The sequence below is a fragment of the Amblyomma americanum genome, chromosome 3, assembly GCF_052857255.1.
Source record: "Amblyomma americanum isolate KBUSLIRL-KWMA chromosome 3, ASM5285725v1, whole genome shotgun sequence".
Classification (NCBI taxonomy): Eukaryota; Metazoa; Arthropoda; class Arachnida; order Ixodida; family Ixodidae; genus Amblyomma; species Amblyomma americanum.
In genome coordinates, this window is record NC_135499.1 from 151,624,588 (window position 1) to 151,647,860 (window position 23,273).

At 43.4% G+C, this 23,273-nt stretch overlaps 1 protein-coding gene across 1 annotated transcript in view; it reads right to left on the bottom strand.

Annotated features, from left to right (window-relative positions):
- Positions 1–5,139: 5,139 nt before the first annotated feature.
- The window catches only part of Fur2 (furin-like protease 2), a 50,439-nt gene continuing 32,305 nt past the window's right edge, over positions 5,140–23,273 (bottom strand). The window contains exons 18-25 of the mRNA XM_077658393.1: positions 22,136–22,235; positions 20,132–20,317; positions 19,043–19,266; positions 15,201–15,301; positions 12,770–12,947; positions 10,257–10,536; positions 9,131–9,283; positions 5,140–8,311 (exon numbers count right to left, since the gene is read on the bottom strand). Coding sequence (XP_077514519.1) covers positions 9,181–9,283; positions 10,257–10,536; positions 12,770–12,947; positions 15,201–15,301; positions 19,043–19,266; positions 20,132–20,317; positions 22,136–22,235 — 1,172 coding nt within the window. The 3' untranslated portion in view covers positions 5,140–8,311; positions 9,131–9,180. The remainder of the gene's footprint in view (positions 8,312–9,130; positions 9,284–10,256; positions 10,537–12,769; positions 12,948–15,200; positions 15,302–19,042; positions 19,267–20,131; positions 20,318–22,135; positions 22,236–23,273) is intronic.

Genomic DNA, 23,273 nt, shown 5'->3' on the forward strand with positions numbered 1-23,273 from the left:
GCACGTGTACATCCTCAATTTGAGGTGCATGAGTACAACTCGGGTTTCAGCAGTCAGGCAGTTTGTCTAGACCCTGAATAGCTTTGAACTGGAATTTCTTGCAGTTCGTGGCTCTGGAAGTGTTTAATAAATATTTGTAAGCTTGAGCACCTTGCAGATACTAGAAATTTGCTGATGCCATACTTTCTTGTTTGTGAGTCACGCCTTGGTATAAGTGTTTGCCGTTAAAGGTGGACAATTTAACAAATAAGATTGTACGCTGGTCATGATTTCGTGCTTTCCACTCCTTTTGGTTAGTACATATGTGTATTATCAAAATATGCTGCATTAACAAAGTTGCACACCTAAAATTGCAACATGCTCTTAAGCACAGACATGACCAAGCCTGTTTTATTGAATCCATTAGCTATGGTTTCTATTGCCTGTATCTTGCAGTGTTAGTACTTATATGCTCATGGAAAACAGCTCACAATTATGTCACACAATGGTATGAAATTCAGTGATGAAAACTTGGAAAATGAAGTGCTAAAGCACTGAAAAACATAGAGCTTGCATAGCTTGCAATTTTTATTTCAGTTCTGCTATGCTGTGTCCATTATGAAAAGATCAGCTCCGAGAAAATTGGAAACTGAATCTTAGTCTTCATTTTCTACTCGTGCTCGTTATATGTTCAGCTGTTTTTATCCTAACTCTGCGCATTGGCCCTACAGGAATCAAAAAGCATTTACGTATGCACTTATGTTTTATGTGGAAAAGCTTTAACATGTGTTTATGCACATCACGTAAATGATTTGTGAGATCATGTTGAAAAGCTTTGTTGGAGTACAAGTGAAAAAGTTGCAGAGACCTTCTCAGCTAGATGTGTACAGGATGCATAGGGTGTCATGCACAGGATGCCGGAACGCCCTGTCTTCCATTTTCTTTTTATTCTGATGAATGTTTTCAAGTTTAGCCTGGCCAAGAAGCGTAGCCTTCATTTTTCAATAAAATAAGGCCAGAGTAGACAGGCGGCTAACACAGGCTGGTGTGCTCTTTTCTTGTAGAAACAAGAACAGAGTTAGTAGAATGGCTGAGACTGCTACTGAGATGCTTCCTCAGTATGAAGCTGTACCACCTTGCCCACTGTGCCATCTTCCACAGTCGATAAAGTTTTAAAATATGTTGTCTTAACTAGAGGTCTTCGTACGAACAAGTCAATTATAGCTCTGGTGACAAAATGCAGGCAACAAGGTGCTCTTATGCTACTCCTGCTTTTAGTTGTTCACGTCAGTCGTATCATGCCAAATAACATTGAGAAAAGCTAGGAGGCCATGCAAAGCATGCATGTGTATGCAGGATTCATTCTAGGTCTTCAATCCATGCTAGCCTATTCACATGAAACTTTAAGATGAAACTCATTCGTCCACCATAGTTTGTGCACTTTCTTGTGCCTGTACTTGGTGATGGCAGGTTTTTACTTGCATTATGTACAACTGTAACTCTTGGGGGCACACTTAGTCGCATTGGCACATAAAAGAAAGGATACTTTTCATTTTTGCTTTTCATTGCCACACTGTGCTGCTTTAGTACATGGTCACACTATCCTGCCCTAAAGAACTTGTTCTTGGACTGTCTCTTATTTCTTCAAGACATCCCAACCACAAATGCTGTTAAAAAAGGTGTTTTTTTTTGCAAGCACTGGTCAAATAGCTGCTCATCTGGATTCTGTAATAAGGTGCTGGTTTTCTGGTTTGGATTAATCCAGGCAGCCTGAAGCTTTGGCATCTTTTGTATGCTCTATATGAAAACATTCAAATTGAAGCACCTCTTTTTGCTTTCAGTCTTTGCACCAAGTGTGATACCGCCTGTGATAAGTACTTTTACTCATGAAGCAGGATTGCAGTGACACACATGATGGCTGAGACATATCAACATGATAATGCTCTTCTTTTGTGATCTACCTTCTTTTTTCTTGCTGTGAACGTAATGCTTTGTCGCTTTTTTTTTTCTTCCTTGCACTGTCTCATCTAGGAGATTCAAATACCTGGCTGAATACAAATGACACCTTGTGCACAAATATTCTTGACACAAACAGCAACTTTGGAGAATTGTGCAGAGATTTCTGATGATTGATGAGCAGTGTTATGCTTGAAGTGAAATGAATAATAGAAATTGATAAAAGTTGATTTCGTGTGATCTAAGGCATGGCTCAGTTGGTGCAGCTTTCGATGCTTAAATCTTTTGAGTGGCATTTCTGCCCCTCAGTGGAAAAACTAAGGTGTTGCCTATACATTCTTTAATAGTTTGCCCTTGTTTATTACATGAAAAAGCTACGCAACCCATAATGCCCTTGTTGGAGTAAACTGCAAGCTTGGTATCATTTGCACCCTCATTGTACTTCTTTGTGATGGGTGCACAGACAAAGGTTTGGCTCTCCCACGTCAGGTGGCACAATACAACTGTGGACAAAGGGAAATGGGGCACGCTGCACTGTTCTCACTCCATTCACACCTGTACTTGTGAAAATAACCTCGAGGTGTGTTCATACACAGCCATAACATGCAAATTTTTTTGTGAGGCAGTCAGTGAGCAGAGTCTGAATGCCATGTCGTGCTCTGTACATGCTTGTGCATTATCACCCTTGAGCATAATGCTTGAAAAAAAAAAAAAATTGTGGCAATAATTCTTTGCAGAATTTTTGCACAGTTCAATAATGAGTGCTTGCAAAGATCAGCTAAGGAAAAGATGGTGAGTCATGCAATGCTTTGTAGAGTGGCAAACATGTTCTTAAGGAGCGTTCCTGACTGCAAGCAATTTAAAACCTCAAAAACAGTCTTCTGTGTGAAAAATACAATTGTGAAACAAAATGCTTGTGGTGTAGATCAGGTAAGAAATGTTTCCTTAAACTGCCGACATTCATGCTGGCATGGCTCCTTCATGCATATTTTGCACTATAGCACCCTACAGTAATTTATGCTTCATTCAATTTCAGTGACTGAAAAATCAATGTGGATGGAGGCAGACAGTGCTGTTAAAGCAAGGTGCCACTTGCGTTTGATGGCATGGTCATCCTGATATATGATGTGCTATTGCTCCTATTTGGCAACGAAGCTTGGCATCTTGCAGGCTGCTGGGATAAGCGACAGTGAATTTTTTTCGTAAATGAACTAGCCAGGTGTTGGTGCTCAACTTTTTGCCTGTTGCATTCACTGGCACCAACACAGTATGTGTGGCAAACTATGCAGACCTTGAGAACGGATGATCGTTTGGCTCTTGTCATTTAGGCAAAAATGTTTTAAAATTTTGGTAATTGTAGAAGCACAATACAAAAGCCTTGCACACTGTGCCAGCTTCTCTAAAGGAAATTAGAAAGTTTTGAAAAAAAAAGGGGGGGGGGGGGGGGGTTGCTTCCATCTTCAGAATTGAGAACATGATAGGTAATTAAAATATACCACACTTTTTCTACTAGCATGCATGGTTTGTGCGTAGCAAACTTTTGTGAGTGGTTTTTCTCAACTTTACTTTTCAGAAGCCTTGTTTGAGGCTCATGCAGCTAAAAAAATTGCACAGCTTGATCATGGCAGTTGTACCTGGAGTGCAGTCATGCACTCTCGTATTGTACACTTTTAAAGTTTTCACACTTGGCATATTGAGCATTTGAGTTGTGCATTGGGCAGAAAATTGCCTACAGCATAATAGCTGACTTGCTTTTTGATGAGATGTCTTCAACGGGCATAGTCGTGTTGCCAATACATAGCTGTTGATGATGTGAGCACTTTATTCAGATTACTGAAAACAGAGCTGTTGAACCTGTAGCATATTGTTGCACATGTATGCTCCTACAGACAGCTAAATATTTCGAAGGTCTGCAATTAAAAGTGCTAGTTGTACTTGCGGCATAACCACATGAATGCATTTGTCTGTGCATGTCACAACACCGCTCCAGGCAGTTCGTTTGGAAAGGTTGCCAGCTGCTCTTATGCGAGCCTTCCACAACGAGATCTCTTAATAAAAATTAAAAGGGCCACCCCTTTCCTCTGTGTCTTGTCACCTCATGGTGCATAAAAAAAACAGCCCCGTTCATCTTGTAAATGTTGCAACTGCTACTCAGTGTGTTTTTACTAGACACATAGCCATCTACTTGTTTCAAAAGGCTGTGCTTTACACAAGTGTGTGTCGACCCTTTTGCTGTTGCTAAAGAGTCAAAAGTTTGTGCCACAGTGTCACTGTCTTCCTTTGAAGCAAGTTGTATGAAGTGTTCAACAACGACAATCACACCTGGTGAATTACAGTAAGCATGGTTGCAAGTCGCTAGAACCTTGAATGACGGCTTTGCGAGTGATTCATGCGAGGTGTACCTTTACATCAATTTTGTCACTCTGGATGTTTCCTTTCATGAAGTCTTGGGCCAATCGAGCTCGTGCTCTTGTTGGAGACTTATGGGTGTCTAAGTGTGTGTGCCCCAGTACCTCCTTTTGTGTGCAAATGCATTTACAGCAGATGCATGTTTTGGGTGTCATTTTTTCTTTCTATCAAGGCTGTTCAGCGCCTGTCAAGAAAAGCAGTTCGATGTATCCAGATTTGTATGCGGAGGCGTTGTGCAAAACTAGCCTTTCTGCAAAACTCAATTGTTCATGTCAACCATGAAGTGTCTCGGGAGGACTTTTTTCTTGCGTATTTATGCACATTTCTAACACTGTTGCATCTGTTACTGTGTTAAGCTTTGGCTACGACCTGAAAACCTTGTCAGTGATGTTTCTCCATTGTTGCTGTTGCTGTACAATGCTTGCATGTGCTATCTGCACAACTATGTTTACAAGTCAGCATAAATGTGAACCTATGTGTATATACTAGGCAAATTCTCATATACAAGTTTCTCGCATGGTTTGTAATTAAAGATAGCAGTACGCTAACAAACTGAGCCTTTCTTGCGACTTATTTCATGTGTCAAATGTGCTAAGTGCCTTGGCACATTCTTCTTACATATGGCAAACAAATTTCATTACTTACCGCAATTAGTGGGCAGCACTGTTTGTAACTAATCTCAGGCCCAAATATCATCTCTGGTTCCCTACTTTCAGCTCTTGAATTTATTAAACACATTTTCATTGACCACACATTATTGTGTGTGTGCACGTAACGAAATATAAAAGAGAAACGTCCAATAATTGGCTGTATATTTCATCAATCTCTTTAGGTATACATTTCACTGTATAATCTCTCACATCACACAAATGTTTTAAAAGCACACAATTGCAATTTATGGCATTAATTTGCAAGAAATGAACAAATACACATTGTGACTAGATACCAGAATTGCTTAAAAAGATTGACATGCTGGAACGCTTTGCCAATTTGGCGTTCAGTACACCATCTTTGCATAGTTCACAACAGTGTACAATAGTGCAAATAGGCAAACAGTGATACAGCCAGGTTTTTCCCCCTTTTTTGCCTTTTTTTTGTTCAAGCTTGCACTAAAATAGGAAAAGAATTAACAGCTGCAACAGAAAGTTTCTACAAAGACATAGCCACTACATTCCTGAGGCAGAAGTATAGTGAACCAAGCATTTGAGTACAGACAAGCCTCTGAGTTTGCTTTGTGACCTAAAGACAGAGCTGATTGATGCATTTCGAAAATATGTGCAGAGAAAATCTCGTGCTCAACGTGATGGCATAAGTCTATTGGGTGGTTATAACAGAAATCAAAAGCACATAGACGAAACAAACTATGTGCTTAGCTTTGAGCAGATCAGAATGCCCAAGCAATGTTTTCCTCACTGTTTAAGATGCTCAGTGCAAAAGAGGAGACAAAAATGAATCTGAAATAAAGTGAGCCCAGATCATCACATTTTTTCATTGGTTGTTTTAAGAATGCTGTTTAACAATTTTCTTTTTCTGAAGCATTGCACCATGATGAGAATGTGTACAGTTTTCATAAGAGACCAGTCACATTCCAGGTTAACACGTGTTATGCAACAATGATACATGCTGAGCATTCACTAGGGTACCTGCTTGGGCTAATTGGTGAAATATTTTAAAAGTGCGCAGTGCAAGAGGAATGACGGACAAGAATATGCATCATTTCTCTTGTGCTGTGCACCTCTAAGTATGTCATCAGACATGCACTAGACCGTAACAAATCAGAATAAAAAAGTTTAAGCCATGCATGACTTGCACATTTATGAAAAAAAAGAAAAGAAAGACAGTATGATATTTGCGGACTTTTGTCTAGCCCTTATTTTAGGAAAACGAACAGCCAGCAACCCTCAATGGTCTTAAGCCATGAGGGCTTGGTATCAGCTCATAAACAACAAAAATCATCAGCACAACCATAAGAATGTCACCACAGGCAGTCTGCAAAGAAGTTCATGTCGCAGCAACCAGACAGTAGAAGTAGCTTGTCTGAAAGTTTCCCCCCTGCCCAGCTTGCTGTGATGGCCACAAAACACATGCTTGTGCTTTAAGAAATACACATGCACACACACCCACAATTGAAGAGAGCTCCTGCACGTTTAAAACAAGAGCGTACATGATAGTGGAATGCAATGTCGTAAGCTTCTAACTGCAGCTGTGCATCACAAAATGTTTATAAAAATAGCACCTCCAGTTAAGTGTAGGAGGCTTGCACCATGGTGCAATGCTGCAGCGGTATAGCAGCCTTTCTACCTATCTTCATTCTTGCTGTCACCAGAGAAAAAAAAAGAAGTGAAGCAAACAGAACAAGTCACAAGAGTTGTGTGCGTCATTAATAGGTGCACAGTACCACACAACCCTTTCATGAAGATTCACACGAAAGCATTAAAAACAGTCTGTCGCAACACATCAAGTGTTATAAACAGTCTGCACTGCATGTATGCATGCACACACGCACACACAAACACACACATACATGCAGAAAAAGTAAGTGGAAGTCGCAGGAACCCCTCCCCAACAGTCAAGCTTTGTAGATGCAATGAAGTAATGTGCCGTTCGGCACAAGACTGGTGCTCTCCCAAGCGCAGCAGCAACTTCGGGCTGGTAGCGTTGGGTCAAAACGTAACAGCAACCATCACAATTTTTGTGCGCAAGACAAAAAATAAAAATTAGCGTTTGCACATACACTGCGGTTCAAAACATGTACCCTGCGAGTAAGGACAGTGCAAAAGCATGCTACAAAGTCAAGATACAGTCAACGCCAACGAGAAGTAAGTCCCACACAGCGAAAGACAGGCAGTGGCCTGCACTGCTCCCTTCTGTACTGTGAAAAATACTAAGGCAATTAAATCGGTGCCTTCCTGCAGCTCTCCCTTTCCCTTTTCTTTTCATTTTTTTTTTGGCACTTGGTAAGTCACTTGTTGCGCAAAACACAGAACACAACTGTATGCACTATGCCCCAAACATACTACACAAAGTTAGACTGGAAACTACATGATAACTCGTACTGAGACAACTGAGTGTACAATGCCGACACACTGTATTGCACTAAAAACATCAACACATTAAAAAATGACCTCTACAACAAAACTCCGTTCCAGGAAGTAGCCTGCAAAATCAGACATAGCAGTCCGCAGTTTTCTCTTTCTACTCTGTCCCTGTAGCTCTTGCAACTCTTAAGAACTACAACTGTTCCCTCTTGACACAAGTGCAACTGGCGCATAAATAACCTCATCACCTGTTAAGAGAAAATCACAACTGTGCACTTCTCACAGATATTGAAGCGTGTTTACAATTTCCTGCATGCTGATAGTTTTCTGCGCTCAGTTGTGTTACCGGTGTTATGAAAGTCCTAGTCTAAAAATAATGCACGTGTAAAAAAAAAGAAATATGCAATGGAAGCTACAATTTGGCCCACAAGTCAGAATGTCAGCAGCCTGACAAGCAACGATTCACACCTTCATGAGCAGCACACAGTGATATATATATATATATAAAAGAAAGCAAACCTATGTGGCCGCCATGTCACAACACAATAAAAAAAAGAAGTTCCCATTAAAGTAATGCCAACAAAGATATACACTTGGAGTATATGCAAGAGTTGCAAAAAGTCGCCATTAGAAACTACCTGGGAAGCCCAAAATGAATAAGAGCTGTGCCATCATTCCCACAGCAGCCAGCACAGGCTTCACTGCATTGTGTGTCCCAGCTCATAAGACCTTGCTGCAAGGGAGCCCCACTTCTGCTCCCTTCGCTTCTCATATCTTCCTCAATGGTGCCTTCGCAGCATGTGCTTAGCGTACTTCGTAGGTTTTGTTTTGAGGCTCTGGCGTCCCTCGGCCCGGCGTCGCACATTCTTCACACCGATAAATGCCTCCACCTCAAGCTCTCGAGACGATGAACTGCGCTTGCCTGAAGCCTGTAGAGGAACAGAAATGAAGACCATAAAAGACTACTTACTAACAGTTCCTGGTGCCAATATCAGGCACATGAAACTGTAAAAAGCTCAGAGGTGCATGGCCTTGCATAGACAAGACGGTGGTGCCTACACAGGAATAAACTTCAAGCAATGACACTCAACTAAGAATGACATGCCTGATGGCACTGAAACTATCAAGAAAAGTTCCCGGTGTGCGATTCAGCAACAAGAATTCATCCCGCAGCCCCTGCCACTCAACCCCTAACCTTTTCACTTTCTTGTTTTCATATGCCAGGACAATAATTTCCCCATCTCAACTACTGTGACTCCCTAGAAATTTGGTTTGCTTGTATGGTACAACACCTTCGCTCACATACTGTTCACTCTGGTTTGCATGTACGGTACAATACCTTCGCTCACAAACTGTTCACAAGTCATTCTGGAAGTTAACCTTCCAACTGCTAATGCATGCTCATGCTACTCAAAGATGTTCCATAAAACCACGTGTGCAGGCACTTCCAAGGCTGTCTGTCACATGCTCACACATGAATTGCTTCAAACACTTCACAGCTTTATTAAATGTGACAGCCCCGAATGAAGGATGTCACTACAATATAGTACCACTGCACAAGTAGTAGCTGCACTGACAATTTAGCACAAAAATCCTTCAAGCCTGCCAGAACACATATTTAATTTGTACCTGCTTGGGCTACAAACATTACTGCTCAACATGAACAGTTACATGCCATGGCGGCCTCTTACTCACGACAATCCCCCTTTCAGCACCAGAAACGGATAAATTGTGAATGTGAGACTAACCACTCAGGGGGTTGATCCAGCTGTCCTGGTCTCAGCATGCGACCTTAGGGCTATGTTGTCTTATGGAAGATCTCTTCATCATCTTCGTCATCTTCCTCCATACCGTCACTGCGAGTCAGGGCTACCTTCTCAGCTTCCACTTCAAAGCGGGCCCTGAACCAAGAGGACAACCAGGAGGACAGCGTATTGTGAGATCTGTGCAAACATCATACTAGTAATAAGCTACCTATCCACTACAGAATTAATCGCAGCATTTGGTCTTGCTAAACCCATTCTTCACACGACACCGCTGACCAACAGCAGATTTCATTCCTTCCCAAAGTGCAACAGAAGTAAAAGCAAGCGGATGGCTTCCACACTCACTCAAGCAGTACTCTTTATAGCTGAGAAACTCCTGAGATGCTCTCACAGCCACTGCAGACTTTCTTTGAGACATGCTTTCTTTGGGGCACTGTTTATCAATCCACATTCAGTGTCTGACACTCACGCGCTACTTCGAACTACACAGGGTGCAACCTGTCACATGCTTTGACAGCAGCGTGACATGCTTGACGCTCCAAGGCCATTCATTTAGTGCCAGTGGCGAGCGAGCAGTGAATACCATCACAATGTAAAAAAAAAAAAGAGGACACCTGAATGTGGACACATGCATAGCTACCTTAGCACTGCACAGACAGTTGAAAAAACAAGTGGCATCCCAAACGAGAAAGGAAGAAAAATTTTGGAAGCTAGGCAACAGTTTTTAGGTTGCATGCATGAGAAGAAATACTGCGACACAAAGTACCAGACTAGTTGAACATCGTCCAAATGAAAGCTCATGGCAGCACAGACAACATGAGGATGGTGTAACACTTTACATATTACTGCATCAAGCATGATTGCAAAGTGAACAAAAAAGATTCACTGTGACAAGAACGAAAATAACATTACTAACTATAGGCAGCAGTGTGGTTAAGACCGTTAAGAACACCAGTCAGCACAATGTAGAAAAAATGACAATGTTGGCACATTTACTACAAGCTGACAAAGGTGGCTTTAAGTCTTTGCACCTTGTACAACATAAGCAAACCAAATACAGAAGCCCAGACATTTTCACCTATGACATCTGACAGCTAGCAGGTGTTACCTGTCGGCATTCTTGAGGGAGCCTGAGAGGCGCGAGTAGCCGTTACCCGCTCGGCGCAACTGTGCCAGAGCAGCCTTCCGGAAGAAGCCGCTCGTGGAGCTGCTCGAAGAAGACCACTCGAGCAGGCCAAACAGCACAAAGAACATCACCACAGCTCCCACACAGATGACCACCACAGTCATGGTGACACGTTCCACTGAAAAGTTGTATGTGTTGGTGGTGCCGTCTCGAACCAGCCACGAGGTGCTCCGCTGTTGCTCTGTCCCCACTTTGCACTTCCCTGTGACATGATAGCAAAGAGTTCAGACAAGCGTAATATTTACGGTAACTCTATTACTAAGAAGATAACTGCATTTAACTGCCAATTGTTTGAAGCAACAGTACACAAAAAACAGCACATAAAGAGACTGACACATAAATATATATTGTTGTGCCTCATTAATACGACCCTATTAACTCTTTCCCTGCACTGACCACTGTTAGTCTGCTAATGCTAATTTAAAAGACTACTGTGCCACTCTTGAACAAGCTGCACAATCTGACTTAAAGCTAGAAAACTCCAGTTTAATTTTCTCTTTCGTTTGTCTCTGTTCTCTAGCCTGCTGTTTATAGTTTGTATAATTTTCTATTTAGTTTAGCAGATATTTGCTAATAATTTTTTTTTTTCCACAATCTGAAACTATGAACCCACTTTAAGGACAGTTTTGCTTGGGAACAAGCAAACCACGGTGTCCCCGATTGTACTATGCTTCCCGACTGCAAGCACGACTGTGCTGCAAATCGTGAGAAATGTAATATTACGGCCATTTTTTGATAGAACCATCACTGCTGATTCATCAGCACAATAAGGTTAAGTGCTTGAACTAAGACTACCCTGCGATCTGATCAAGAGCAAGACTAAAAAAGAATTCAAAGCAGAAATACAGAAACTTCTTACTAACGCTTCGTATACTCCAAGACAAAAATCACAACTCTGTGCACTCTGAAGGCAGAGACCCCAGTCGCATTAACTACAATATTTACACGATTATAAGTTGACATATTTTTTTTATTTGAAAATTCCAATTGGGGGGGGGGGAATCGACTTACAATTGAAACCAAAGCATGGCACTATAAAAAGCAGAGACAAACGAGATACGTGATATCAGGGATGCTACAGTGTGGATGAAATTTTATGTTTGCTCTACAGCTCTGCCCAGCAGCATTCAGCTAATCTGCGTGCTTATTCGGAATGATTTTTTATCTTTTTTTACTTTCAGCTGCACACTCGGCGCTCATGGGAGTGCCAATAGTTGATGGAAGGGCCGCTGTTCCAATTGCGCCGGCACCGCCGCTCTGAACGGCAGCGCTTCTGGGGAGTGTCGATAACTGATGGAAGAGCCGATACTGCTCACGCATAGTTTCTCTTTGGCTGTGTTTGACGCATCTGACTTGACTGCTGGCCACTTTTTACCAGTTTTTACTGTCGTGCTTCGTCAGTCGCCATTTGTGCTCTAGGTCCAGTAAGCGTTCGGCGCTCGTCCACACACTGGGCCGGGCCAGGAGCTAGCGCGCTGGACCGCTAGTAGTAGTAGTAGTGTTTATTTAAAAATAAAAATAAATGTAAAAATCAAAAGGAAGGAAGGGATTTCTGCTAGCCTCGGCATCTTCTATCACTACGGAGGCACCTGAGCTGGGGCAGCGGAAATAAAGGACAGCAGGCAGAATGGAGAAATAAAATAAAAGAGGTGAGCGGACAGTAAGAAAGGATAGGGGGCGAGGTAACATACACAAATACACTATTTACACAATAATACATATATACAGGTTGCACGCGTGTGGAGTCCACAAAAGAAGAAAAAGCACATGCGCACAACACTATGTACACTGCGGCTGGAGTGGGGCATCCAGCTGTTGATCATCCAAGGTCAACAGCTGGACGCCCCACTCCAGCCACTGCGTACACATTTCGGGACGGGTGATGCAAGTGTGAGGGCTGCAGCGAGGAAATATTTTGAACTGTTCTATGCAATGTTGTGCAGTTGTTTGCGAAGTGCAGTATTTAGTGGAACAACGACGTGCTGTGGTTCTTAGTGAAGTGGTTAGAGTGACATGCTGTGGGACTGCAGCAGCGATGATGACGGCAGCATTAGTGAAGACAATGGCGCAAGTGTGGATGCACAGTCCAGTGACCAATACATTTGCATTGAGGAATGTGCCCACGGGCATGCCTCCATTTTTTTTTTTCCCTGACATGCGATACGGAGGGGTCAACTTACATTCGAGTCGACTTACAATCGTGCAAATACGGTTGTTGCAAGAGGTCAGAAACTGCCTACTAAAAGTGCTGTTCTTATGAGGACCTCACATAAATTCAGTTCACATAAAATATTGACAATTGCAAAACAATTCTACAAGATGGGAAACATGATGAATTAAAGCAACTCACTCCAAGAATAGCATTTTTTGCACTAGTATATATATGTATATGATGATCAAGCTGTTCACCATGAGCCATTCTTTCATTCACTCACTGGTGATGCTGTCGCACACACAGCAGTTCTTGGGTGACTCATGAGCTGCAGAGGCTTGGCAGCACGGCAAGCAGCGCCACGTAATGGGGTCCAGACTAAGTTCCCCTAGGCAGGAGAGGCACTGATCCTCACCAGGACCATGACAGGAATCGCATGGCAGCTTGCACTTCAGACATTTCTGTGCACAAAAGCCAAACAGATACACTAATCAACGTTTTTTGCACGCTGTTCTCTCATTCCAACTCATTCTCTGCTATCAACGTGCAAACTCCACACCTGATAAAAAGCCACTTGTTTTCTATTTAAAGTTTCCCCTCATGTACAGCTGGCCATTTTCTTGAAGGTGCTGCGAGACACTGCTTGAGCGGGATGGGAGTTATTCAATGAAGGAATTTCAAAATGCAAGCAAACAAAATGTTACCCTCAACTCGATTTTCGCGGGGCTTCCCATTCCCATTTCACTCTCCCAATGACGAAACCAGGCAGGACCAATCAAAACAGCCTATCTGAGCACGTTATGGAAGTTTGCACACCAAGGTTGCCTAATCGCTTTAAGTTGTTCTTGCCACAGCTGGTAGCGTTGCTGTCATGGTTACAACAACCACGTGAATGCCCAGCTGACCCAGTGATGCTTCATCGCCACATCGACGGTGCAGAAGGGAACACTGATCAGTGACGTTTCCTGACTTATATCCGAACTCGAGCGCGAGATACTGCGACGGAGTGATGGCCTGCACAAGATGCTAGATACATTTAGGATAGCATGTGCTACTACTGCTTGCTGTGTAACATGGCTCGCCACTAGGAACGCGCTGATTGGTCAGGCAAGCAAGGCGCGCGTGCCGTTGACGGGAACGTGGCACCATTTGGCACCGCCGCCCGGTGATCCTCCACAAAATGACAATGTGCACTGCTAAATGTGAAACGAATGGCTTTTTTCTTTGCATCCTTCCTTGGGACCGAAACGAACACTTGTAGAGTGCAATGGCTTAATCAGATCGATTCCGCAAAGGCGTTCTCAGATATATAGAGAGTAGCCATAAGTGCTGTGTGCTAGGTCGTAGGATGTGTACAGAGAGGCGCAAAGTCCTTCCAAGCAAAAAAATAGCCAGAGCCTCGGGTGGTGTATTTTTGTTTTACTTGCCTTACAGCGCTTTTATCGAAGGCAAACAAGGTTTTGTTGATGTAATATAAAAGCCAAAAGACTGACAAAACGTATCTAGTTATTAACCCAATTTGCAGTATATTTACTGTTTGTCCAATCATTAAGCTTCTGCCCAGTGATGTCATATACACTGCTAAAAACCGCCACTGTATGGTGACACCGTCATCACCAAGAATTTGTTTTTGCGAGCTAATTAAAATATTAAAAACCGGGGTATACGCAGTTCGTCCGATGCTAATAGCATCACTACAACTCATTCTATGCAACGAACAGGCAAAACAATGCACTGATTATGTGTTGCGGGGCCTCTTTAATAGTACTATGCAAGTGTCAAACAAATGGCCACATAGCATGATGTGACAAAGTGGGGCAGTGGAAACGGTAGCAAATGACATGCGCTTTGTACACACCATGCACACATTCTTGTCTCTTTTGCCACTTAACATCACTGGGTGCTGTAAAAGTGTTATTTCGAAGCTCAGATTATGCTCTTAAAAAAACAGGCCGTCTGTACACATTTTTCTGACCAAAGGAAGAACGTTTTCCATGCTGCCAGTCCACCTTTCTGCCATAGAATAAGTTGCAATGCATGCAGCAGTTTCTTACTACCCTCTCAACTGATGCTATGAGCCTTGAAATGCACAAGAAAACCGATAGTAAACTTCTCCACAAGCAGGTGCCAACATGCCAAACTGGCATCAGGTGCTGTTGTGCCTGTGATGGTAACAAAATGTGCTGGTCTAAAATCACCATTCAGCATTGGTTAATACCTAGGGGTGCGTGAATATTCTACAATTTCAAATATATGGTTGATTAGTAAGTATTTGATATTCAGTTTGAATATGTTTGCTATTCGAAATCTCAAAGTATTCGTCTCAAGCAAATAACTTTTCTGGAATGCTTGCTTCAGGTGCTTTCGGTTCAGCGTAATATCTCCTCCAGGATGGCACTGCGGTGCGCATACAGCAAAAGCCCTGACCCCATGGACGCCTGCCAGGCATGCGTGCCCCATGCCTGCACACCTGTGTGTATGCTGAAGCTGGTCTATGCATGCACATGGCAGCAGACATGAGCAGGTGCAAGCACGATAACCAGATTTACATTAACGTTAGCTGCAGTGTGCATGTGCCGGAACCAGCATGGCAGCGTGCATCGATTGGAGGATGTGGCGTTATGACACCCCTGGTCAGAGTTTTTGCAGCAGCCCTGAAAACAAGGCTTCAAGCCGTTTGTCTTCAAGACAGACAGCCATGAGCAAAGCCTTACCTTTGCAGGAGATAGGTATTCGTCAGAGAGGCAAGGCACACAGGTGTTTCCTGAAAGAAGCGCCCTGCTGGAGCAAGTCGAGCATAAATTTGGTCCTGGTCCTGCACGAAAAAAAAAGTCCAGCCATAGTAGAGCCTGCTGTCTGACCATTAGAAACAGTCGCAGACTTTTAAGCCCAGCCAAAATGTGCCGTTGTGATGTACTCTAAGTACTCATTCGCATGTTCATAAAAGCAGGGGGAAGAGTGAGGGGTTTGGGCCATCCCTTCAAGTGGCTCATAAAAGTGACACAAAACCAGAGAGAAAAACGGGGGAGGGGGACTGACTGAGAGTTTGGTCTTTCTCTTGGAAAGTCTAAAGTACACCTTTGGAAATACCGCAGTGCTAGACAGCTTTAACCATTTATCAACATCCAATAAACAGGAGAAAAGTATGCATGTGTGCTCACAGGATTGGACACCTATTACACAAATGCCATCCGAAACACTTAATGCACAACAGCATCACCTATGGTTCTAGAAGCACTGACACTGCAACTCATGCATATGGTTAACAAGCATGATATGGGTAGGGAAATGCACCAAGTAGAATCAGAACCTATTAACCTCAGCACCCACATAAGATCAATTTTTAACTGATCATACATCGCACATATTCATACATATATTCAAAAGTACTGGTCAAGAAGGGTTCTCTGAAAAAAGTGTACGCACGCACTTAGTTCTAAATGACATTCATTACAGCCTGTGAGGATTGTAGTTCCTCTTTCTAGCAATCATTTTAAGCAATGTGAAAAAGCTCAAGCTCAGCTCCAGCACTTCTTTTTCACAAAAGCAATGTACAAATGCTCCTTACTATTAGGCGTGAACTCCACAGATTTTGACGAAAGTTCTCACTCATGACAAATATTTGAACTAATAACTGATGCAAGCAAAATTTTGATTTAAACCCTCGGTCTATGCATTAACCGGCAAAAATAAGAGAACATAAAAATTCTAAAAGCTTCCAAAATTCTGAACCTTTATTTGTACAAATCTGCATCTTTGATGAAAACCGACACCAAAATTCTATTAACTCCACTTGTCAGAACACTTGGAGGAGAAGAGACACCAAATTTTAGATGTGAGCTTGCCACACAGATTGTGCCAACAAGCTGTGCCAACAAGATTGCGCCAACAAGATTGCGCCAACAAGTCATTTATAATTGAATTTTTTTCTCTCATGCTGTTTCGGTTTTGCTTTCAACAGCCAAACGATGGCTGTGGCGTAAAAGACCCATTCAGGTCACATGAGGCATACAAAAACTGCAATATGGTCGTTGCTTTCTTCATTTTAAGCAAGCCTGCCCAAGAGTTAGAATGACAAAAAATGAACAAGCAGCGATTATACTGCAGTTTTTGCATGCCTCACGTGGCCTTATATCGCCTGTGATGTAAGAGCAGTCGTTCGGCTTTTGAAACCAAAACCGAAATTGCATGATAAAATTCAATTATAAACCATTCAGCTAGTGTAGGTAAATTCCAGATTGTCACTCATGTATACCATTTTCCAACGCCCCTGTGCTCTGCGATGTCAGTGCACGTTAAAGATGCCCAGGTGGTCGAAATTATTCTTTCGTTCCTTTTCTTCTTTCACTCCCTCATTTATCTCTTTCCTTCAGGTGTCCAACAATATATGAGACAGATACCGCGCCATTTCCATTCCCCAAAAACCAATTAATATTATTAAGATCGCCCTCCCGCCCCTACTCCACACTCCGCTCCTCCTCACTCTCTTGAAAATCTGCTGCGCGTGGCCTCCGTGATCAACCGCACCGCCGATGATGATCACGGAGGCCACGTTCCGTGAAGCAGGCCTTCCGTGGGAGCCAAGAGATGGCTGCACTGACGCTCACGGGCGCCCCTCATTGGTCTCTCCGCCGGCGCTGTGCATCTAGCTTTAGCTTGATTGGCTTGTTTGCCACCTGTGCACGTTGCACGTCTACCCCATCGCGCGCTTTTGTCACTCTTGTTGCGGTGCGGACGTTTCGTTGGCTTCGTTCAAATCTCGAGCCCTGGTTGTAATTCAGGATGGCAGACAGGAACACCGTGCCCATTTTTGTTGTATTCAGCGGTAGAGATGATGAAAGCGGCCAGGGCGGAGGTGATGGCCACTGGCGTGCGGAACTGTCTGATGCCGAGCCTGATGCTTCGGAAGACGACCAGCCCAGCGGCGATTTGTGGCAGCACGTCCTCGAATCCAACATGGGGGGGTCATGACACTGGTTGGAATTGATTTTATTTTTGTCGATGACGACAACGACACTGCGGAACCGTGCACGGACGAGGACATCGTTTCTGATGTGCGGGACGAAAGTGATGCGGAGGAGTCGATGAAACTTCGGAGCCAGCACCCATAAGCGCGCCTGTAGCAATGGGCTACATAGAGAGCCTCAGACAACTTGTCTATGCCAAGGGCCTCGGCAAAGAGCACGCTTCTGCTTTAAATAAACTCGAAACCTCCTTCATCGGATCTGCGCTGCAAAAACAGACATCCATCACGGAATTTTTCGCAAAGAAAAAATTTTGTGTTTTGACAAGCAACTGTCATTAAAGCTGCGGTCCACTTGCTACGAACTTCGGGATATAACGAATGGATGCTGCGTGACGTTCGTGTTTGTTACAAGCGGGCTCGACTGTACACCTCCTCTCCTTCTACAGCGCATGCACACAGCTGCTGCTACTCGGTTCACCGTGTGTGAGGCTTGCGGCTCTGCTATGACGTCATGCGCATGCGCACAGCTGGTGAGGTGAGTGGCGCGGCGCCAAGCGGCGACGTCTGGTGGTTGCTAGGCAACAGCTCAAGGTCAGGTGCGACCACGGCTGAAAGTGCGATCACGCGAAGAGGCGAAGTGGCTGGCGTAGTGTTGCTTTCGCAACAAAAAACATGCATCTAAAAATTTGATGTCTCTACTCATTTAAAGTTGACGAAACTGCAATTAACTGTGAAGCGTCATTTAACATGACGCAACGCAGGCACCAATATTGCCCACACATTTCAAAAGCACTGTTCACAGAACAATTTTGACAGTATGTCTGTTTTGGCCAAGTAGGACCACTTAGTTGTTGAAATACAACTTCAAGGTTTTTTTTTTTTATTGACACACAGCGGTGCCCGGTAGTTCGAGCACCCGCCTCTCATGCAAGAAGTGCAGGGTTAAATCAACAGTGTGATCGGGTACCCAACAGTGATACAGTGGATACAAGCTTTCCCCTGGCTTGAAACTCTGTTCATTTGTGGTGAAATGCTAAGAAAATGGGTCCTTTACCCCACCTTGTGTAAAAAAAAAAAAATGCCTTGGGCCATGGTGATCTGATCAAAGTTACCCTTGGCCATAAGAATTCATCACCGCCATCAGCTTCAAGACTTTCAAGTTCATAAATTTTAGGTACTTTTTTTCTGAAAATGGACTGCCTGTGTCCACCACTACTTATAGACTTAAAAAAAAGTCAAAAGAAAAAAGAAAAGGTCACTGGCTAAACTAGGCTACAGCTTAGTTGGAACATTTGGCAAGAGCCAACATGTGTTTAGCCAGCAATTTTTCTCATTCCATTTCTCTCTCCACAGTGGCATCCATCCATTTTCTCCCCCTTCTTTCTATTCTTTCTTCTCTCCTCTCTTTTTCTCTCTCTCGCTTGGCTTGGCACAGTGCTCGACTTGCCTTTTTCGCCAATTAACTTGGATTGGTGCCAAGCACTACCACAGGCTTCAGTGACATGATGGCCTATGGTGGTCTTCCAATAACAGCTCTCATCATTAAAAAAAGGCACTGAATTTCAGTTCAAATATGCCACTATACCGCACCTGTGCACTGGGAGCAAGCAGGGTGGCACTTGATGCATTCGGACCCTGCCGTAGCTGTCTGGCGCAGATATGTACCCCTGGGGCAAGGCAGCTCCTTGCAGCTGCTCTGGTGAAGGGCACGGCCAGGGTTGCAGCTCAGGCATGATGCCGCCGACATGTTGTAACAAGTGTTGCATCCGTCATGACAACGGACGCACGTCTTGGAAGTCGGGTCCTGAAAAAAGCTGTAAGTTCCCAACGATTACTAGGCGCTTGCGTGATTTGAAGAGTCCATCTTCAGAGAGAAAAATATAAAATGAAAATGGTGAAATTCACATTAATGGCAAAAGAGGAAATCTTGGCTCACGGAGGTGAAATAGTGCATTTCCAGTGCATAATAAGCAGTCTCTATGTGAAAATGAAGTGTGCCATGATGTTGTTCTTTTGATAACAACATTAATAATACTGGTGGTGGTTAAATTATGATAGGCCATTTTGCCCCCAAAATTACATGACATCAAGGGCCTGGAGAAATCGCTGTTTTGGGAACAACTAACGTCAGCAGAGCAACCCCTGTACGCACCCCCCTACATGCAAAAAGCTTTCTTGGATATTTTCGCAACATTTTGTTTTCAATGTAATTTTCGGAACTTTTCCTGAATTGCTAAGCCCCAGAATAAATTGCTACAGTTTAGACTAGTCAAACAGACGTTTGTATGCTGAAATTTCCACATTATTCAGCAATTCCTGATAAATCTGAAAGATAATATTGATAACTAGGAACTGTTTTGTGATAAGAGAGTCTGAACTCTAAACAACGCACCTAAAGATTATGTCTGATTAAAGTAAAGTAACTTATTTTTACCTCTACAGCTTATTTTTGCTTTGAGATGTAGTGGGTGGGACTGAGGCATGCATGAACCTGGATGCTTGGAGAACCCAAAAACCACTTGAAAGAACCCAAAGGTTCCATGGAACCTGTTTTGAGAACCTTTAGAATACAGTGAATGTCAAGGATTACATCTTTTTTTACTTCTTGGCAAGCCACAGAGCGAAGGCCAGAAGAATGCAATCATTCAGCGCTCACTCCAGATGGCATCTTATTCTCACCCTGGAGGACACTCGTGAACGCACTGTCCTTCGTGAAGAATGAGGTCGAAAAGGCAGGCTGTGCAGTCGGCTTGGCCTTGACCTTTGCAGCGGCTGCAGGTACCATGGCATGGCACGCATGTGTTGTCGGCATCTACAAAGAAACCCAAGAGGCACTCGCTTGTGCAGCGCCCGTGATACCAGAACCTGGGAGAAGAAAGTGCACAAGAGAAGATAAACACCACAGGCCACGCCATACCATATTTACATGATTGTAAGTTGACCTATTTTTTTAAATTTCAAAATCAGAAATGGGGGGTCGACTTACAACCGAAACCGAAGCATGGCACCATAAATAGAAGTGGAAGACAAAAGAGATATCAGGGATGCTACAATGCGGTCGCATCTTTGCTACGTGGCTCCGTCGCATTGCTCTTGGTGCTGGCCTTGAGCAGCTTCTCTGAAAACGCACAGAACCAGCACCCCCTCCTTGCACGTGGCGGCCGATGGCGGCTGTCAATAAGCAGCAAATGGCACACCCCTCTCCACACGTGGCTGCAGGCTGCGACTGCTGACAAGCAGCAGCGGCCCAATGACGCTATCGCGTTCTACTCTTAAAGGGGAAGCTTAAGAGTCGTCCAAGTTTTTCTTTCATTTTCAACTGGGCACTTGGTGCTCAAGGGAGCATCAACAGCTGACGGAAGGGCTACTGTTGCAATTGTGGCAGCACCACCGCTTGGAATGGCAGCAGTGCCGGGGTGTGCCAGTAGCTGACAAAAGAGTGGAATGGCAGCAGTGCCGGGGAGTGCCAGTAGCTGACAAAAGAGCCAACGATGCTAGCGCAGTTTCTCGTTGGCTCTGACATATTTGACGACCGGGGCCGCGTTTTACAAGCTTTTAATGTAGTGCTTCGTCAATCGTCATTTGTGCTCCGGGTCCGGTAAGCATCCGGAGCTCGTTCAAGGTTACATTCAAGATGGATGCAATTCAGGATGATCCTTTACGCCGAAGAAACGAACTGCACGCTGGGCCGCAGGTTCGACGTTCGCAACAAGTGAAACAGGTGTGGCGAGGCAAAATTTCCAGCTCTTCCATGCAATGTTGTGGCGCGGCTGTTTGCGAAGTGCGGGATTTCGCTGCATGATGACGTTATAACAACGTGCTGTGGGACCGCAGCAGCGATCACAATGGCAGCGCTAGTGAAGACGATGGCGCAAGTGAGGATGAGTAGTTCAGTGACTAGTACATTTATTTTCGTTTTGGAATGTGCCCACAGGCACACCCGCACGCGGCAGCCGATAGCGACTCACGATAAGCGGCAGCGGCTGGATAATGCTATCGCTTTCTACTAATAAAGACCAAGCTTAAGTGACCTCCAAGTTATTTTTTTTTTCCTGACATGGGATATAGTGGGGTCGACTTACATTCGAGTCGACTTACGACATGTAAATACGGTAGTTTGACTTCGCTTAATGCATCCAAACAATAGGCATCTTCATTACAACACATACAAAATGACAGCAACAAAAGTAAATGACAGAAGAGAAGAACAGAACCCAAACATAAGGTGGAAGACTAGAGGATGTACGGTAACCAAAACACCGAGAGTGGGTTAATCCACCATTCCCAACAGATTTCAGTAGGCATTCACACAGAACACAGGGACTAAAGTGATCTTGATTTCCAGGTGGTGCCACTCAGTGAATACAGCACAATCGCATCTAAATGAAGAGCCACAGGTTCCTCCATCCTCAAATGTCCAGGTTACTAGCACATAATTCATTAAAGTGCAAAACCATTGTGTGTGCCTCTATGCTGATTTAAACCCATCTCTCTCGAAATTTGTGTCTTTTCAACTCTTTTGCTTAGTTCGTTATTTCCATCAATCATAATTATACAAAGAGGAGACACAGCAGCAGTGAGTTGCTGCAAGAGGACATTATTTTCAGGTAGTCTGTGCTCATAAAAAGTAATCACAACAAAACTAAATCAGGTTTCAGGACATGGGAGGGCTTTGGTACTTACTTGCCAGGTGGACAGCTCAAGCACTCATTCTCACTTCCACCGTAGCAAGTTTTGCAGTTACTGTGGCACTTGTAGCAATTCCCATGGAGGCTGTAGTGACCTGTAAAAGACAAAAGTTGCAAAAGCTACATTTTCATTTCGACAGAGTGGAGACGAGGCAAGTAACATAGAAGTGCCTGCAATGGAGATTTGCTATGTACAGTATTGCGCAGGTATGCCAAAGGTAAAGGCCTTGCTTCGAAACACCTTCAGGCTCTGGGGTCAATAACATTTTCATGTCCCGCACACTTTACATTCATCATAGTCATGTGATAATCACGTGATAACCCTACACAGCATCTCATATCTGTATATCTACTCATAATAAGCAACTACCTACCAACAGTTTATATGTTTATTTATTTTGGATACCCTCGAACCAAAGGCAACGGGTGGAGTGGGTACACACGTACACACATTAACAACAAAAATGTGCAGCAATATGTGACCACAAAAGAAATGGCTTTAGTTACTATGAAATGTTAGCTATGGTTTTCTTTTGTTCAAATTGTGGCACAAAAAGCAATTCCACTCATTTTATGCCTGTGGTGAGCATGACAGATATAAAGTGGCCAATTTGCAAACAGGAATCCCAGTCCTATGAGTTTGTACAATATAACCACAACATAAATATACCAAACCAAGCTATAATTTGTGTTTGAAAAATAAATGATTTTCAAAATTATATTGTGCCGTTCAACCATTTTTGTGTGCCAAAAGTATTCAAAATATTCACTTTGAAATTATTTGAAGAAAATTACTATTGGCTTCGAATTCACTTCGAACCAAAAAACCACTGTTTGCACATGCCTAAATAAGACTATTAAAAATAATTTAGAATATGCGTGTGAAAATTTTTCCAGCAGTCAAAAATCTGCAATGGTGTAAAGAGTTGAAAAATCATCAACAGCGTAAATTTTAGTACACTAGTAGCTTGGCAGAAGAGCAAATAGCAGCAGCACAAAGATGTATATAAGCGAGAGTGGGGGCCATCATGAAAGGGAGCATACGAGTGCACAGGCCTCGCACATCTTCGCATATCTGAAAGCAGTAGCCATGCTAGCTCAGTGCATGCATGCAGATGCGATGCCACCTGCTT